The sequence below is a fragment of the Fusarium falciforme genome, chromosome 1 (genome assembly GCF_026873545.1).
Source record: "Fusarium falciforme chromosome 1, complete sequence".
Classification (NCBI taxonomy): Eukaryota; Fungi; Ascomycota; class Sordariomycetes; order Hypocreales; family Nectriaceae; genus Fusarium; species Fusarium falciforme.
In genome coordinates, this window is record NC_070544.1 from 1,113,546 (window position 1) to 1,132,711 (window position 19,166).

Sequence of the window (19,166 nt, forward strand, 5' to 3'; positions counted from 1 at the left end):
AGTGATAAGAACAGACAAACATACCAGATTATGTATGTGTATGCCCACGAGTTGCGGTCTACGGGCCGTGACACATGACGAGGTAGATCATGATGCTTTCTCAAATATGCAATCACCAGCGTTGCCTCTAGACCATGCCACCGTTTCTCTATCTCATCAACTATTCTTCAGCCATTCTCCAGCCGATCTCGGGTATCTCCAACACAGCCCCTGACTCCTATCCAACCTCACCAAACTTATGCTTCCACGGCCTTCTCCCCCTTAAACCTGGTGACGACCTGCTCAATCTCCTTCAAAATCACTGCCTTGCGCTCATCGGCACACCAGGCTTCCTCCACGCCACCACGAACAATCCACGCCCAGTCCTCGATAGACAGGTTAAAAGTGTCCTGCACACGACAGTAGACCTCCTGAATGTAGGCGCCAAAGTAGGCCGGGTCGTCGCTGTTGACACTGAAGCGAACACCAGCATCAAGGAATACGCGCACAGGGGCATCAGCGAGGCTAGGCAGGTTGCAGAGGGCAACGTTGGACCATGGGCAAAAGGTCAGAAGGGTCCGGTTCGCAGCGAGGGATGCCAGAAGCTCTGGATCCTGAGCAGCAGCAAGGCCGTGGTCGATACGCGAGACGCCCAGGTGCTCCAGAGAAGCCGTGATGAACGAAGGGGGTGCCTCCTCGCCGGCGTGCGTAGTGAGGTGCGTACCCGTTTTGGCGACACGAGCAAAGACGTCGGTGAAGAGCTCGGGCGGGTTGTCCTTCTCGCTCGAGACCATGCCAAAGCCCGTCAGAGTGCCATCAGTGAAGTGCCCACGCTCAAGAAGAGTATCGACAAGAGCGTGAGACTCGGGGACTGGGAGATGACGAAGGATGCAGACAATTAGCTCAACGGTGATGTCCAGCTCCTTCTCAGCACGGCGCTTGGCCGCTGTGAGGCCTGCGACGACAGTATCGTAGCTGACTCCACGAGCAATATGCGCTTGAGGGTCGAAAAAGATTTCGGCATGACGGACCTTTTCCTCTGCAGCTTTGCAAAAGTAGGCCCATGCAAGACTCTCAAAATCCTGCTCCGAGATGAGCACACTCATTCCCAGGTAGTAGTAGTGCAAAAAGTCATCGAGGCAAGTGAAGCGTCCATATCGCTCGCGCAGCTTCTCAGGGGAAGCATAGACAGGGTCATCGGGGAGAGAAATGCCATTCTTTTCAGCGAGCGAGAAGAGGAGCTCCGGCTCTAGGGTGCCCTCGATATGGAGGTGCTGCTCGACCTTTGGAAGAGCGATGAGGAAATCGTGAAGCGGGGATTTGCACATTTTTGATGCCTGAAAACACGGCCACTTGTCGTATGATGGATGCTCTGATGAAATATTTGGTGGGTATGGCTCGCTTGAAGCCTTTTGAGTGAGCTTGTTGCGTCGTTCCAACTTGGTTGTGATGGTAACCCAAAAACTCCCCAAGTGTGCGTCAATATCCTCGTTCAAGCAAAAGCCCCGACAAGATTGTGCGCTCGTGACCAGATCGAGGTTTGATAACTCGTTAAGCTCGAACGATGATTAGACTCCCACGGTCCGATAGGAGGAAGCACGGCCGCGGGAGCACCCGGCCCCGTTACAATCATGGCAGTAAGTCCGGAGCATACAGTACTGTAGGTAGTCAGAGTTGAGATGGTGGACGAGATGCTTTCCGAGTTCCTGGATAAGAAACGTGGCCCGTCTTCTGGCTGAATTCTGTCCAGAAACATGCCAAGTCTGTGGGCAAGCTCTCGGGAACTAAGCAACGTGTGAATATCGTCACCACGTTGTTGGCGTTGCAATCACAAGCCTTCAACGTTGTGGCTTGGGCTGGCTAGGGCTGGAACGCTGAGTCGTCCGCAGCTAGAAGGGCGGCGCCTCTGGCTGGCGCTGGAACCAGTGCCGAAATCTCTCATTGCTTCTTCCCACTGATCATCGCTTCAAGTGCTGACGGCGGCGTCTAGTCCGAGTCTAGCGGTTAGCACATGTCGCTCTGCAGCATATGCTGGGGCACATGCACAATTGAATCACCGTAGCAATCCTAGGCTTGAAACTGAGCGAGCCTCGCCAGAATCCACCTGAGTGAGATCCTTGGGATGCGCCAGAGCCTGAGATGGATGGATGGATGGTCCACTCCCACACGACGAGGAGGATTCCTTCCTGTCGCTCCCGCCCCAGACCCAGACCCAGGGACAGAACGACATCCATCACATCCATCCATTGTAGAGGCTTGCACCAACCCAACTGCAACTGAGCTGGGCTGGGCTGGGGTACTACTGCACTGTATGTACCAACCAGCAGCGCCTCATCCTGTATCCATCGACTCCTATCGTGCCATGCCATGCCGACGGGTCATCATCTGGACCCAGGGGATCCAGGGACAAGGGACAGGGCGCAAAAAGCAAACCACCAACAAGGGCAAACATTCCCGTTCCGACACCCGCGCAAAAAGTAAAACTGTCCCCTCCCCGGGAGCACACATCGGATGGAGGCAGGCCAAGGTGATGATGGCTTGCCGGGTATTAGCAGTGCATGCGGTGCGGTGCTGTGCGGCTGCGGCGAGTCAAGTCGCTCATCCACATCTCAGATGCGAGAGCACCCTTACTCGAGTCGGGTCGAGTCCTCGGCCGGTCAGCTAGCGTCAAGCAGTAAGGTAAGTGCAGAGATACGTCCCCGAAGCTGCGTCCCGCCCTTCCTTCGCTTCTTGCCGGACACCGCCGCTCCGGATTCCCTTGAAAGCACCTCTTGGTCGACCCCACAAGAGGGCTTGGCCCCTTCCGTTGGTCGCCGGATCGGCCGCTGTCTTGAGTCGTCATGGTCGGGCGGGACTGTGATCTGACGGGTAAAGGATCAACAGAACACCACGAGCTGTTCCTTGGCGAGCCTGTCTCGTCCTCTGTTAGTCGAAGCTTGACGACCGAAATAAACTAGATCCCGGCCTTGTCAGTCACCATGTCCTTGCCCTGCCATGCCCTGTTCTGCCCTGCCCCCAAGCCATCCAAGCATCACGAGGCACGATGTAACAACGCCGTTGTTAGAAGCAGCAGCCCGGTCAGGAGCGAGGAATGGTCGCTCAAGGCACCCGCTTCAGAGGCTTGATGCCAAGTTAGCCCGTCCTGCCGCCATTCCGATTCATCGTCTCCTGAACATGGATCATGAGCATATGTACATGGGATGGGGCATGAGGGGATTGAGTGAGCAAGCAAGCAAGCAAGCAAGCAACTCATTCACTCAGCCGATAGTAGCAGCAGTAGTCGCAGCATTAGCAGCAGCAGTATCAAGCACCCACTGGGATCGAAAGATCTCGGCTCGTCGTCCCCCACAAGCCACATGCGCGCGCACGCGAGTCGCGGAATTCCTGCCAACTTCCCCCTCTGGTCCTTGATTCGTCTCGGTTTCGAGCGAGCACATAACCTCATTGCTGATCCGCCTACCCGTACAAGGGTGCGAATCGGAACGGCTCCCATGATCGGTACCAGACGCATGGAGATTCACGACATCTGCGTCGCGTGGCATACACTTGTGCTGCCTGCATACATAAGAATAAGCAAGTCTGCCCTCTTGACTGGACTCGCGCACTCATATCTGCCCGGGGCTGGCTGAAGTGCGGGCATGTTCGGACAGCTTTCAACAACCTGTGGGTGCCAGTATAACGTAAGAGTGAATATGGAACATGCCTCCTCCCCGTCTTTTTCAACGACTCTGCGCTGCACGGCTCGGTTTCAGGCATTGCGGGGGTTGGCGGGATTTGTACCGCTGTGGTGATATCGAGGAACGAGATCCGTGCCATCGTTGAGCATGTGTCGTCGGGGCGTGGGCCCGGAGTATCATCTTGTCCTCGGAATGCCATTCTTCGATTGCTGCTGTCGAGTGCCGAGTAACAAGGGAATCGAATTCCGCCGCGTTGGCCAGGGTTCATCTCAAACCAACCCCCCACGAAGCCATCAAAATGTTCGAGGCTCAACTTTTGTTGCTCAGTGTTGTCAAGAGCTGGTAGTTGCTTTCTGTGTTCCGGCCGATAACCCACTGATCGTCCAAGTAATTTGGCGCTCGCTGAGAAGTAGCAGACCACTGGCGTAAACCCCGATCCTGATGGGATTCCCTTTGAGGACTAGTCCTGACATCCTCGTGGTGGCGCCATCTGGTTCATCCTCTGGCCTCAGCAAACGGCACGGATACCTATAGCAGCCCATCTTATCATATGGCTGGGCCGTGCTCTGTCGATCTCGCGATTGCGAACCGGCAACTTCAACCTCGGAACCCGGTTCTGGTAACTCAGTCGCCCAAGCCATCAAGAGCAGCTTCTGTCTCATGTCCACTCGAGCCGGCCGACATCGCGGTCTCTGTCGAAAGGGGCTATACACGTTAGGCCCAGGATCTGTTCACGGAGCTCGTTTTGCGAGCTTGGGCCATGTGGAACAGCGTACGTAAGCTCGTGGATTTAAACAAGCCTGCAACGTGCTGCGGGAAGTGGGAGCTGCGTGGAAATCAAGCCTGGTCAAACAGCGGAGGGAGACCATCCCAGCCATTGACGGCTAGAATGTCTCAGGAAACGACTAGCGCACAAACACCCGGCGGAGACTAATAAGCGGAGGTCAACTGGACCAAGCTCTGTCGGCAGTTTTTCTGGAGCGCGGGTTGACAGCAGGCGACTGATAATCGCTCGGGGTTTCCAGCTGCCCGGAACTATTGCCCCTTTGCTCTCTCGTCAGAGCTCTTTCTTCGGCACAGCACATGCTGCTTTTTCGGGAAACCGTGCCATTTTGTTGAGAAGCTCCCTCGGCGGATGCATGTGCATTAGGGTCCTGCGATGGAGATTAACGCGGGCACACACAGCTAGACTCAAGCCCGCGCCCGAGGCGGCTTATCCTAAAGCCGTACTCCGTAATGCGCGAGATATCATACGCGAGCGTTGCGTGTAGCACGTGGATGGCGGCGTCGTCTTGAGCGCCAGCTTCGCCTATCCGACCAGAACAATCACCTTCCTTCCGGGCGGGCTTGGTCCGAAGACCGGGTTGTTGGATGGTCCCGATGAGATAAAGGTCCCTGGTAGGAGTCGAGTGGAGCCTCGCGGACGGCAGAAGGAACGGCTCGGCGGGATGAGGTCGCAGGAGTCCAACCGACAAGTCGGTTGCGTATCATTGGCCAGGCAGGGGATTGACAGCTTGTTCAGCGCGACCTTCGAAACCAAACCATGACCACTCGCCGTTCATCTTGAATAGGAAGGGTGGACCACCAGATCCAAACATGCCAGGTACCTCGAGGACAGGACAGGACTCGATAAGGCGTGATTGCATGCATGGCACCGTTGGACGGCACGGCTCCATGAGACGACGTGCTGCGATAATGGCTTGTTCAAAGGTGGCTGTGGCTAGCAAGGGCGGATGGGATGGGATGGAGAAAGTAGACGACAACGACGGCGGCATCGCGCTTCCGCGTTCCATCCAATTGACCCTTGTCAGGGTCACGGCCCACAACAGCCGCAGGGACGGCGCCCTTTTCCCTTCTGGCCTCAGTTGGTAAGGCCAGGGACCGCCGCGGATTTGTTCTGTTGTTCTCGAAAAGTTGGCAGCATCCTCGCCGCGCCGATGTATGGGGTACTCCACAGCTTCCATTCTCGTAACTATGGCTCATCTGGTGGCATGATGACTCGGTCCCAGTGAGCTGCCGTCCGTGGAGGGTCGCATGGCATGCTTTGTGGCGGGCGTGCGGCTACTGGAGAAGCGACGACGAGGGTGCTCGCGGCTGGCGGCTCACAGCATGCGCTGAAATGAATTGACGGGCCGATGAAACGGATGGTTGGATACCCAAGTCGGCGGTGGACATGTTTGATCGCCAACTCCATCCGTCCTCAGGTGGCCATTGTTGCAGCAAGCAAGGGGTTAGAATGGTCAGTGTCGACCTAGTCGGCGATGCCCCAGACGCTGGGGTAGCTCTGTACCAGGCCAGCAACAGGGAGGGGAGACGAAAAGCTTACCGGAAGCAGTGTGAGAGTAAACGGCGAAGGAGAGTTTTCGTAACGGACGGCAGGGGGTTAGGCTGTATGTCGGATATTCTCTGTGGTGTCGTGGAGAGTGAAGCTGTACTGTATGTAGATGGATGTCAGAGGGAAGGAGCAAGGTAGATATCCAGACACACACCTGTCAATCAACTTAGTTACATACGTCAGCGGCCCGGCCTTCAATTCGTCTCCATCTCGCCTCTGCAACTCAATTCAGCTCAGGAACAACAGGTTAGGTACTGTAGGATTGGAAACGTGACAGCCAGGAACCCGAGATCCTTCCCCCTACCACGTCTTGTTTTGAGTTCCTGCTTACAGCTCTTTGAGTAAGGTAAGGTGCGACCCCTGTATCGACGGTAACCTAACCCAACCTTACCTTCCCGGACTCACCTTAACCTTACCTAAACCTACTAACCTGAGGTTCGCCTAACCTGAATCGCGACATGCATTCCCCCGCCATCTTTCGTCTCTCCTTCAACTCTCATTCGCAACGATGCGAAACACTCTTCCACTTCAAGCTCCAGCTCCGGCTCCGGCTCTAGCTTTGCCCAGATCCTGCAGCTCTCGATCCTACCTTGGTCAGTACATGCTCGCGTACTCCGTACTGTACTGTCACACTGCGAATCCTATTCTGGCTCCGAGATCTCGACCCCTTACACCACACCCCTTCTCCGGTAGTCAGCACCCGAAACCTCACCCGCCAGCTCGAATCTCAGCCCACACGGTCCCCCGCCCCCTCGATCTTGACAAGGGCCGCTTGGCGAATGGTATTATGGAGTCGCGCCCCTCTACCACCGCACTACGATACCAAGCACCGTCGCATGCCTTGGAGCTAGGCCGCACAGAGACGGGTCTCTGGCTGTTTTGCGGCTAAAGCCCCCTATCTCTCAACCCGGCCCCGCTGCCTCCGCTGACACGGGCGACTCGTGCCCACACTTCGGCCGGCCGTGGACCGTTCCTCGAATGCCTCTCCCTCAGCCTTGACTCCGAAGTTTGGCCAGCGCAGTGTGACTGCCTGCCAACCCTCGCAATCAGAAGCGCTGCTGCCGCCACTAAACAAGCCTGTTCACACATGGTCCATGTCCACGCCCGCGTCCATGTCCATGTCGCCGGAGTAAGGGTTGACTTGCATACGGATCAGATGCTCGGCTGGAAAACTCGTCTCGTCTCAACTCTAGCCCGGCAACCGAGCAAGGAAAAGGGTCCTACCGGCCTTGCGAGCTACATTCCGAGCAGCACACCTTGGGCATTCAGCACCGTGCTCTGGGCGCATCTCTCACATATCAGGTGCTGAATGCTTCAAACCAGTTGCAGCGCTGCATCGGCTGCCCCCCCGAGCTGCACTTTCTCATCCCCCTGCTTTCCGTTACATACGAGGCGGGTCAGGCTCCGCGCCGTACTGTATGAATTCTTTGGTTCCAACGCCCAGGGCGTTGAGTTGCATTGCTTTGCGTCCCTGCCAAAGGGGATTTGCTCGCCCGCATCTACCATGGCACAACGCAATAGCTACATGCCGTCAACGCCTGTAGCCTGGCGGCGGCCAAACATCGAGATCCTTTCTTTGTCCACAAGGCCCGGGCGAGCCGCCCGCCCAGCCCTTCCCTTCCCGGCGGTTCACTCGGCTCTAGCCCGAATCCCCACTGCGACCCTGACTGGGGATTCGTCATCCCCTTCCCACCCACGGCGGCGGATATAACCGTCCCATTGGCGAACACATGGACAAGGTGCCACCCTCGGAAACCACCATGACCGAACCCACGCGCTCCGGCAGGCCGTGTGCCCAACGGCAGCTTGCAGCCTCCAAGTCGACGGCCAACCTAGCCACCAGCTCGGGCGAGATCCTCGAATGGGTCAAGGGGTATGGCCATTCGCCTTCTAAGACAGCAGTGCGAGGCACCCAGTATCCGTCTGCTTATCCCTGGACAAACCAACGGCTGCTGACGCCACATATCTGGCATGACAGCCGTGAATCAGGAGTCGACAAGCTTCAGGTTGTTCAGTTCAGACGAGACTCCACGAATCGACGATTGCGATATGGCAGAGCCGACTGAACCATGACTGCGCTACCATACGATGTGTTTCAGTTCTGACCACGCCCGACTCATGAGACTTGCGAATATGCTTACATCTTGTTGAAACCACATGGTCGTCGGTGCTAGACTAATGATATCGGCTCTGGTGACAAGCCACCACGAGACGAGCCACGATCCGGCCTCCAAGGTCAAGACTTGGTGGATTGGTTTCTTCTAGCGCAGAGCCTCGCGCTCACCTGAGCAGGAGCAGGAGCAGGAGCGTGGTTCGGCGCATTTTCGGGTCTCTAACTAAAACAACCTACCTCGCTTCTCCAAGGCATGCCGATCCAGGCGCGGGGGTAGCACATGGCATAGCAGACAGCATAAGGCAAGATGACCGAACATCGTCCCGGGCTGTTTGTGCACAGCATCTCCGAAACTAGCCCTCCCCGGCTGCCCCAAAGGCGGACCAGATGCCGAGAAAAGCTTGGTAGAGTGAAATCGGGCGGCGCGGCGCCGGGGATTTACTATCACGACTCGTTATCCTTCCTACTGTGGTCCTGTGCTGTCGTCGTCTCGTCTCGCGGCAGTTTGCCTGGACGGAGTCGGCGCTTACCACCAATAATGCCACTAGACCTGCCGGTCGGCTAGCAAGTCCAAGATCGCACGCTCCCGAGTTCTGACAGACCAGACCAGACCAGACGGACTGAGAGAGGGCTTCCCTTCCCTTCCCTTCCTTCCTTCGGCAGGCCAGGCTTGGAAACAAGCACTCTGTTGGATCCATGGATGGATTGACCGGGATCCGGGGTCTTTGCTGGCGACTTATTCCAGGATGCCCAACTCCGCTCGAAACACATTAGCGGCCATGGCTGATCTCAACAGCCCTGCTCAGCCAAACTCGCCCAGGGTCCGGCCACCCCTCCCCCCCAATTTACCATAGCTGGCCCAGATAATATTTCCGAATCTGCGTTAAGGCGCGGAGAGCCCCGGATCACGGACCAGCGCCACTAACACGGTGCTGCTGCTGTACCCGGCGGGTGACGGGCAGCGATATACCTGCTTGCAGGCGCCTCTTCTTCCATACATTTCCTCCTACTCCCAGATACTGTGAGCCAAACTTGACGACGTCAGCCCTGGCCTCGTGGCCTCGCCTACTCTTGTCCCCCTTTCGCGGCCCCTCCAGAACCGCACCGGTTTAGGTCACCAGGCTGCCTGCCTCCTCACCCAGCAGCAGCAGCAGCAGCTTGCCCGTCTCCCCAAGTCGTTCGTTCTGATTTATTACCGGCTGGCCTCCAAGTCCAGATATACTTTCCAGCCACTGGCTCTTGGGCAGGGAATAGAAGCCATTCCGAAGACTTCTGCCGACCACAGCGCCACAGAACATTACTTGTCCATTCCTGGTAACGGTCTCACGCCTTGGGATCCTCCAATCTATTCCAGGCGTTGAACAAGGTCATGAGCCGAAGGCCCCCTTCGGAGCAGAACGGCCTCGGGTTACACAGCCTTGGAACAACTCAGATACCGTTATTGCAGAGACGGGTTTACACTGTTCGCTAGGGAAGAAGACGTTGGTGGTAATAGTTTGGAAGCCCCGGCGCAGGGTTGCTTGACAGACCACCGGTATCTCTGCTGTCTCGTGTCCTAGCAGAGCGTGGCAGGCTGGCTCGGTTTCTGTGTATTTGACCTCTCACAGCTTCTGTTCAACAGAGTCACCTATATGCTCGTTGATCAACGTCCTTTTAACGTCAACCCCCACGGGGAACTTCTTGAATCTTCTCTCACCAGCGCGGCTAGAGACTCGATCCCAAGAGGTTCTTCAGCAATGTCAACACCGCAGAACCCTTATGCCCGCTCTCCCAACCTCTCAACTAGGTCCTACGATTCGTCCTCAGTCTCGTCTGCCACTTCGCCCAAGTCATTATCCCACTTTGCAACTGGGGCCATGAATCCCAACCCACGCCTAAATCCAGCGGCGACGGCTCAACCGATCGGCATCCCCCCTCTCCCTCCTGTCAGCCAGTCTTTCCAGTCATACGGTCCCATGACAACGCCCTCCTCTCTTGGACAGGAATCCCTCGCCTCAACCGACTCGGTGGCCAGCACCCCGGGCCCACAAACGACACAGCTACCTGGTCCTCCCGGCGCCCAGGGACAGAAGAGAGCTTATCGACAGCGGAGGAAGGATCCTAGTTGCGATGCCTGCCGCGAAAGGAAAGTGAAATGTGATGCCACGGAGACGACAAGTTGTTCCGAGTGCTCAAGCCGAAATGTCAAGTGCCAATTCACCAAGGAGACGAACCGGCGCATGTCCTCGATCAAGCAGGTGCAGGATCTGGAGAAGCAAATGGAACGGGTCAAGAGGGAGAACAGCGGTCTGCGGCGTTTACTTCAAGACCGGGAGGGCCCGATGGAACTCGATATCGAGGGAGCTGAACAGAGTACCCCCAGTTTACCAACGATCGGATCCGAACCGAAACGACGAAAACGACCGGCTCCTGTACCGGAGCTGGCCAGAGCAAGGACGAATGTACGAGACTTCTCGAGAGGCATATGGAAACCTCCGGCCCAGTATCGCGAACGAGCACCCGTCTTCTTTGATCCCCCAAGGCCGGAGCTACCAGCTAGACACCTGGTAGATCAGCTGTTGCACGCCTATCAATGCTCGTCCCACACCATGTTTCCGATTCTACACTTTCCGACCTTTCGAGCAGCTGTCAATGACCTGTACAACAACAATGGCATTAATAGGGCGTCTCCTGCATGGCTCTCACTATTCTTCTCGGTTCTCGCTGCTGGCAGCCTCTTTAGCCCAACATCAAACTCGCAACCAAACTCTTTCTATGAGCCAGCCGAGTTTCTCGAGACGGCGAACAGGATGATCGATCCATGGGCGAACGACTTTACGTTGGACAATGCGCGGGCACTGACACTTGTCACCCTTTGCCTGAACGAGATGAACCTCAAGTCTGCGGCTTGGACATGGCTGGGAAGGGCCGTTCGAGTTGGTCAGGATCTGGGACTCCATCTGGAATCGGGGCCATGGCCAGTCATTGAGGGAGAGATGCGACGCAGGACTTGGTGGATGATCTACATCATGGACAGAACGCTGGCAGCCGAGCTGGGGCGGCCTGTATTGATCAATGATGAGGACTGTGATGTTTCATTGCCTGCTGGAGTCGACGATCAGTATATCCATGAGGGAGGCATGCTGGTGCCCAACGGAGCAGAGCCCCTGACCCATTCTCTGCTTGCCGTTATTCACGTTGTACGGTCGTACACCTCACTCCTCGCAGCTCTAACCCCTCCAGCCCTGTCCACGATCCATCTCTCAGCTCTTGATGCCCATTTCAAGAAATGCTTGAGCACTTTTCCTCCAGCCTGCGAACCGTCCAGTACCGTACCACTGGCTCCTCACTTCCTAGCGCCTCTAGCATATCTCTTCCATGCTCGTCTCCTCCTTCACCGACACCATCTCGACCCTGGATACCCACCTGAGGCGAGGATGGCCTCCCTCGAGAGTTGCACACACATCGCTCTGGAGACAGCCTCACTCCTCCACCGATCAAACACGGCTCTGCTGGCGGATGGGGCCACCGCTTTGCTGACCACCCACATCTTCCGCTGTGGGCTCTTTCTCCTACTCACGGGGTATCTGGACCATGCTGTGACAACCGTCAGAGCCTTGGCCTCGATCGATGGGCGGAGGGATGTCACAGTTGCTTGTGGACGGTATCTGTCCTTTTTTGTTTCCAGCTTGGGCACCAAGCGGGCCGAGTACACCAACTATCTGGCCAGGAATGCGCCCCCAGCTTTTGGCCACTCTCGACCTTCGGTTGACCAGACTGCTCTTCTCCAGATGCTTTCTAGGGATGAAGACTTGATTGCCTACGTCTCAGCAGATCTTCAGGCATCCCCTGATGCCTCATGGCTTTGGGCGGGTTTGGAACGTGAGACGCCGCTTCGTCGTGCCTCGTCACCACTTCAGGCGCAGAACGCCACAGCCAGCAGCGAACTTTTCAGCCCTGAAGCACGCACGGGACTCGACGAAACCGACAGCAGGGAATGGGGAGGATGGGCGAGACTCGAGGCTGCTATTCGAGGGTTGGACGTCGCACCAACCACACCAACGCCGACGCCGACGAACACGACATGGACCCTACCACCGCCTGTCAAGAGCGAGACGCCTGGCTCGACGGTGGAAATCCCAAGGCTGGGCGATATTCCGCGCTTCGGCTCCGAGGCTCCTAAGATGGGGGAGAGCAGTGCGGCGGTGAGCCCTATTCCAGGCGGCAGCAGGACACCGAGTGGGAGCACGACGGGTGCTGGGACTAGCAAGGACCGGCTGAGCATTGCCAACATCATCTGAAGCATACGTGGAAGGATGGGAATAATGGGAGCTGAATCTTTAATGTCTATTACGAGGACCTACCTACCTCGAGGAAAAGTTGGGGGAAGGGCGTACGCTATGGGTTCAGGGGCATCTTTACAGGCCGGCGTCCAACTTTTTGTTTCCTTTGTCTTTTTTTTGAAAAAGATGGCTACTATCAGGCAGTCATCGGAGCAGGAGAAATATGTATGGATGGAGATACCACACACACTGCATGCATGGAAACGAAGCGAAGCGAAAGCGGAGATGTATGGATTGCATGTGCATGGCACACGGATGCACGCACGCACCTGGCTGGCGTTGGGCGGGACCCGTAGATAAAGCTGTATGTTTATTTGTCTTGTTCCTCGAGCGCGGATGTAAGGTAATGAATGAAGAAGAAACATGAGTTTGCCGTTGGTCAACGGCGCCGGTGTGTGAGGCCAAGTCGGCTCTATCAAGATACTTGCGTCTGTTGTGCTACAAGGGAGATTTACAGGGGAAAATACGCAGGCTCCTGAACTGTTGGACACGCTCAACTGGACGTCGATGTCGACGTCCCCTTGCCCAAACACAACTTGGCAACCCTCTCGCGCAGTACATCTTTTAGATCACCGCGGTCACTCATATACTCTGCTAGAGCAAGAGCCTTGTGCGCCCACTGCTGGCACATTTCCTCATCGCCCCTCGCGTGGATGTCAAGCGAGTGGTTGAACGTAGTGACAACAATCCAGTCGAGTTCATCCGTGGGAAAAGGCTTCTGCATCTACAAGCCGGGGTAAGTTTTGAACGTAGATCGTCAAGATCTTGCGACTTACCTGACTACACTCGCGTGCGATCTGGAGAGCCTGCTCGACGACTTGCAGGGCAAGGCTGTCATCCAGGGGCAGGACAGCCTGAAACATGCATCGAAGGTACTTTGCCAGCCTTTGGTTATCGAAATGCTCCAGAGCAAAGATTTCGTTGATGATGAGCCGCAGGTTTGTGTAGACAACTGGATAAACGTGTTAGCATTTTCTGTCAGTTCTCTGCCCTCAGAGTGCGCACCCTCCCCCGAAGCATTGCTCCTAAGTAGGCAATCTCCCATTGCCTTGTACATCTTTTCGTCTTTACATACTCTCGCTTTTCGGATGATCTGGCCCAGATCGTCCCAGTTCTTCAAAGAGATGGCACCTTCAAAATCAAAGACAAAGAGTGTCGACATCTTGGCCGTCAAGTCGGTGTAAACTCTAGCATTCCGGGCTGCGAGAGTGTTCTGAAAATGCTTCTCGAATAGTCCATCAAATACTGCAACATGTTGCCTCACCTCCAAATACCGCTGGAGTGCCTCGTCCACCTTGTCTTCTGTTCGTGCCTTGGATACAATTGCCGCAGCCATGACAAAATGACAACGCATGGCCATGAGCTGTAAGTCGGCGCTATTCTCCGACGAGATATCTTGGGGATAGCAGTCGATGAACAACAGACAGGCCCTGAAGATGCGAATCAAAGGCCGGAGTCCCTAGACATGGCACTTTGTCACTCCGACGTTGTAGGCGTTCTTTCGAAACCATTCTAGCTCGGGAACTGTGAAGACCTTGCTGCCGTTTTTGCCCCTCGGGTCGGATTTGGCGTGTTCGGCCGCTATACGTGTTAGTATTGATAGGTAGCTGAGGAAGCGACTTGCCTTTCTCAAAGACGTCGCAGGTATCTTGGATAAGGACGGAGGCTTGATCCGCCCCCTGATTATCTTGGGTCTCGATTATGTGAACCAGCCTGATGGCACATCTTAGGACAGACGGCAAATTAGCCGCTGCCGCTGTTGAAGAGTCCGCAGTAAATGTCTCCATCACCGCCTTCAGGGCCTCCAGTGTACACAGTTTGTCTCCCAACTGCTGTGCCTCTCTTACGCAAGCGTATAGAATATCTCGACTCTTGGCCTTCTCAGAAGATTTGCTCAAAAACTCGACACACTGGCGGCCCAGGTCATGATCCCAGCTGATCAGAGAGACCTTAAACATGAGGTATCTCGTAAGTTGGTCATTCTGAACCGCTGTCGGTAGAGTATCAAAGGTGGATTTGGCAGCATCCGCGTCGCTGCGAGCTATTGCACAGAGAATCAGTCGTCGTGCAAACTTGCCCTGGCTCATTTCTCCTGTACTCGAGAAGATGGGATGGAGCGCAACTCGGCACCACAACTCTGCCACGTCGTACTCTCTCTTGGCGTAACTCGCGTCGAGCTTTTTCCACATGAGCTTCCAAGTCAGTATTTGATGTCAGCAGATGACAAGCCAAAGCACATACCGACTGTGCTGCGGCTGCAACATCTACGTTGCATGGCCTAGAGTCTTCAGCCAGTTGCTCTAAAAGTTGAATGAGCCTCGTTGCGGCATCAGAAGTCTCGGTTTCCATCGTTCCCATCCATATTCGTCGAACAAGCGTCTTTCCTATCCAATCCATATTCCCGCATGGTAGCAGCCTAGTCAGTAATAGCTCATTGAGCAGGCCGATTGCCAGTCGAGAACCCCTATCTCGGAGCTCTTTGATGTTGTGTAGTAGAAACCCCAGTGCAACATCTGACAAGTCCAGGGAGCGAACCATCCGTCGCAGTATGCTTGCACAAGCATCAACATCAAAGATCTCGCCGGGGCTTCTTTGAAGGATCTCTAGTTTCCAGTGCAGAACAACTGGTTTGTCCCCGATTTCCGATTCCACATACGATACCAAGTCGTCGGCTTCTTGAACCCTTTCGGGCGAGCGTGTCGCCAATAGTGTCTGGATAAGGTCGTGATGAATGGACATCCGAATCTCCAGCCCCTCTGTCGAGAGTCTCCCCAACTCTTGGCCGTTGATGAGGGCATGCGCTCGCCGCAACCACTTGAGCGCCATCTCATGGTCACCCTTCCTCGACAAGTTAGTCCCGATATCTTGAAGTGTGTCAGCCAGTTGCTCAGCAGAGAACGGATCGAGATAGCGAAGGAGATCATCGGCTTTGGTATACATATGTTCAGCAACGTCCAGGCGGTCCTCTTTAGACGACTAAATACGTTAGCGACACACTACAAGATACCAAGGTCCAGAGTTACCAAAGCGCAGCGCATGGTCAGGTATTCCGCCTCGATATTCAATCTGTGCTCGGGACCGATGTGGTTCTCTGCATCCAACTGCCTGAGCTTGTCGATGTACTTGGTGACCTTGCCCAGTCCCAATCGAGCAGCATCTAAATCCGACTCGTCGATGCAAATCTTTGCCAGCATCAAACCCTGGTTGATGATTGCAACAGCGTCATCTTCCTTGTTCCCCTTCCTCCCACGGAGGCTCTCTCGAGCGAAAACATTGACGAGAAACGAAAATAGCCGTGTTCGGACCAGCAGCTTTGACCTCGATGGTGATGCTAGCACATCATTCCGTTTCCTCTTCTCCCTAATGCACTCGTTCCATAGTGTGCGGCCGGCTTCCTTCAAATCTTCTGCGGTCTCGGGCGATACGGTGCCGGGTTTCTGTGATATGGCGCTGACTGTGGTGATGTGATGGTTCAAGTCGGCGAGAAGAGTGTCGGTCGAGCTCGAGTCGTGGGAGGTCGGTAGCTTGTGGAGGAGATCCGCGGAGAACTCTGAGAGGCTCCAGGTCAATAAGCTGGTCCCTTCGTTCCTCGTGGAAGTAAGGCTTTACCTATTAGCCCCCTGATCTTCCTGTCACGGCCGATACTCAATGGGTCGACCGATGCCATGCTGATTGTGAAAGGAGGCAGAGAAGCAGGTCATGGTCAGATGATGATTGTTCTAGAATAACTTTTGAAACTGAGTATGTCTGCGGGAAATGTCATGTGAGCTTGTTGCGTAGATGGCAGCGGCACTGGGCGCTCCTTCCTTCATACACACGTCACCTAGAATGGTGAGGCCAACTTCAGCCCAATCAGCCAAGACTCAATATCAAGCAACGATCCAAAAATGGTTATTGAAAAACCGATAGAGACATATGTAGACAGGCACTTGCTATCTAATGCGTCATAAACAATATATATACGCTTTCCAAATCCAGCGTAACGTAACGGTAATGTAACCAATGCGCCCTTTCTCTTTCCCTTGTTTCCAAAGTGCCAATCAGCCATATCTCCTTCAACTCAACTCGACTGGCCCTAGTTAATCCTAAAGAGGCTCATATCCAATTGTGTGTTGTAGATGAGGTCATCTCAAGACCCCCCCCCGTCGTCATTGCGAAGGCGGGTCGTGGGGTAAAAAGTTGCCCACAATTAAGGCTGGCCTAGTAAATGAAAGGTATTAGTAACACACAACATGACACTCAGTCAAGCTTCCCACGTACAATTTGTGATCGTCCCGTCGAATCATAAACGAGAAGCAGCATTTCACAATAGGATGATTTGACCCAGGAGTGGGATTCTTGAGCGAGCAGGCCGTCAGGAGGGTCTCGTGCGCCGGATCAAAAGCGATGGTGCCAAACTCCTCCCAGTAGCGAACCATTGATTCTTCTGTGAGAATCTCGTGCAACGCAATCTTGCCCTAGATTCAACTAGCGTTAACAAACATATCTTGACCGCCCCCCCTCGCTGAGACAAGGTGCTCGGAGCCACGTGGAGGTGCGTCGGGGGAACAAGACTCACATCTCTGAGCTGGGCGACTGACACGCCAATCAACTCGGCCATCTCCTTGTTGCCTCTAAAGATCTCACCGGTCCTTCGCCAGCAGCATGCTGGTACCGCCATGCTCGCAAAGACCCGGTCGTAGTCCATGAGCTGCTTCTCAAACCACATCTCAACGTACACAAGCTCCATATCCGTCAAGGCCTGCGCCTTCTCGCGGAACTTGGGCCGGAACTGGTTGATGGTCCGCAGGATCTTCTGCTTGGACGATGGAGCGATGTGGGAGTCGAGGTAAGTACCCAAACGAGCGTACCCCTTGATGTAGTTGAAGGGCTTGAGCAGGCCGGCGTCGTACTTGGCCTTGAGCACACGTGCCATGCGCTCCTCGGGCGTGTCGTTGCCCGACGGATCAGCGGCCTGGAGATAGTATTCACGGGCCTTGTCGGCGGGCACGACGCTCCCCGGCCGTGGGATGGCCTTGCCCTCGAGGTTGTTGGTCGGGGGTGGCAGCATCGATCCCCCCGACATGTTGTTGGACATCGGGTTCGAGCCGCCAGCTGCCAGGGAGTTGCTGCTGTTGCCGAATCCAGGCAACATTTCCGACTGGCTCGACCTTCTGAATGCCGCCGGGCTCTGCTGGGAGTCTTCGGACGGCACCCCGCCGTCATCGAGCAGGCTGGTGTGGAGGAAGTCGTTGAGAAGGTTGAACTCGTGGGTGACTTCGGGGGCGATCATGTAGTTGGGGTGGAAGCTGTGCATGTCATGGAAGTGGTTCTGGGCCGTCATCCACGCATCTTGAAAGCCAGCGACTGGGTTGGGGTGGCGTGTCAGCGATCTCTCAACTCAACATCAGGAACAACAAGCAAAGCTCAGCTCAGGGACAAGACAAGGCCCAGCCCCCAGCAAGGCGAGCACACCCGTGCGTGCTCCGCTCGTGATTAAAAATCGAGACAAGCAAGGGACGGGCCCCTCCCAGTGGCAGGACAGAGGGGGCCCAAGACGTACATTGATTCGCGTTGCTGTTGCCGTTGTTCAACGTATTTCCCTGCAGCCCGGAGACATGACCGGGTTGCACAATGGACAGCGGGCTACCCTGGCCCAGCACGCCCCCAAATCCCTTGGCACCTCTCTGCCTCGTCGCATCAAAGTTGGGCGGTGGACCCATGGTGCTCGAGATGGAGCTTCGAGCCATGTCGGACTGGGCATCCGACTCGTCGACGACCGAGGTGCTCTGTATGCTCTGGACGCTCTTGGCCTTTTTGGAGTCGGCGTCGCGGGGCTCGTCGTGGCAGAGGTGCCCGATGTTGCGCTTGATACATCTCGTGCATGGTCTCTCCTATCCACAACGTCAGTGGCATGTCTTCGAGGGTGGGAAGAAGCAAGCCCCCTTTCCGCCCTGGCAGACAAATACGACTGCCAGCTGAGCTGAGCTGCGCATCAAGGGGGTTCGCCAGGATCTTACATACAAGATCGCATGTCATGTGCTATAGGCGCATAGGAAACATGGTGTCAGCAATATCTCTTCTATCTCAGGACTCGGAGCGGGTGCAGGGCAGGGCAGGGCAAGGGTCGACAGGAAGGCAAGGCAAGGCAAGTCAACTCGTAGGCGTTGCATCGTCGCACCACAGTCGACGCAGCAAATAGTCCTGCGCCTCGGAGCGCCCGAGGCCGTCTCAGAGACCTCGAGGCAGCCAATGCGAAGTGCGCATGGGTTGAGTTTGAGGTTGACTTACAGATCGTCGGCAATATACGCAAGCTGTAGGAACGCGCGCGCCCCCCGGCAGTGTCAGCCCAGATTCAAGTCTTGATTCAAAGTAGAGTCATGCGCCGCGCCGCGCCGAAGCCTGCCTGTCTGCCGTAGCTGGGAGTTGCTAGAGGCGGCAGGTGGTTGGCTTGTTGTGCTTCAGCATCTCTTGGGACCTCATCTACAATGAACAACCAGAGCCGCAACTCCCAACCAACCAAACGACGGCGCGGGCTTGGTCGCATGCGCATACGACAAGGGACAAGACAGGTTAAAGCAACAGCATTCTAGGTTGGGCGTACCGTGGTTCACTTTGCGTCTCTTCTTGGTAGGAGTCTTGTGGTTGCCTGTGGAGGCGCTATTCGAGCTCTTGTCGCGATTCTTGGCTTTGCCATCGTCACCCTTGGCTGGGTCCTCCTTGACGCTCTTGCCCATGACAGCGGCGTTCCGGTCGGTCAT

General features: G+C 55.6%; 4 protein-coding genes across 4 annotated transcripts; 1 reads left to right on the forward strand and 3 right to left on the reverse strand.

The window, feature by feature from the left end:
- Positions 1-236: 236 nt before the first annotated feature.
- Positions 237-1,307, reverse strand: NCS54_00026800 (Adenine deaminase; the record flags this gene model as incomplete). The annotated part of the gene is made up of 1 exon (XM_053145923.1): positions 237-1,307. The coding sequence occupies one exon, from the start codon at positions 1,305-1,307 to the stop codon at positions 237-239; it is 1,071 nt and encodes a 356-aa protein (XP_053001898.1).
- Positions 1,308-9,840: 8,533 nt separating this feature from the next.
- On the forward strand, positions 9,841-12,384 carry NCS54_00026900 (Hypothetical protein; the record flags this gene model as incomplete). The annotated part of the gene is made up of 1 exon (XM_053145924.1): positions 9,841-12,384. The coding sequence occupies one exon, from the start codon at positions 9,841-9,843 to the stop codon at positions 12,382-12,384; it is 2,544 nt and encodes an 847-aa protein (XP_053001899.1).
- A 535-nt stretch (positions 12,385-12,919) lies between these two features.
- Positions 12,920-16,093, reverse strand: NCS54_00027000 (Hypothetical protein; the record flags this gene model as incomplete). The annotated part of the gene is made up of 7 exons (XM_053145925.1): positions 12,920-13,150; positions 13,203-13,378; positions 13,432-13,856; positions 14,014-14,618; positions 14,668-15,402; positions 15,450-15,976; positions 16,036-16,093. 7 exons carry the CDS (start codon positions 16,091-16,093, stop codon positions 12,920-12,922), a joined length of 2,757 nt encoding a protein of 918 aa, XP_053001900.1.
- A 481-nt stretch (positions 16,094-16,574) lies between these two features.
- Positions 16,575-19,166, reverse strand: NCS54_00027100 (Zn(2)-C6 fungal-type domain-containing protein; the record flags this gene model as incomplete). The annotated part of the gene is made up of 7 exons (XM_053145926.1): positions 16,575-16,626; positions 16,687-16,883; positions 16,985-17,772; positions 17,969-18,299; positions 18,430-18,447; positions 18,697-18,719; positions 19,010-19,166. The coding sequence occupies 7 exons, from the start codon at positions 19,164-19,166 to the stop codon at positions 16,575-16,577; spliced, it is 1,566 nt and encodes a 521-aa protein (XP_053001901.1).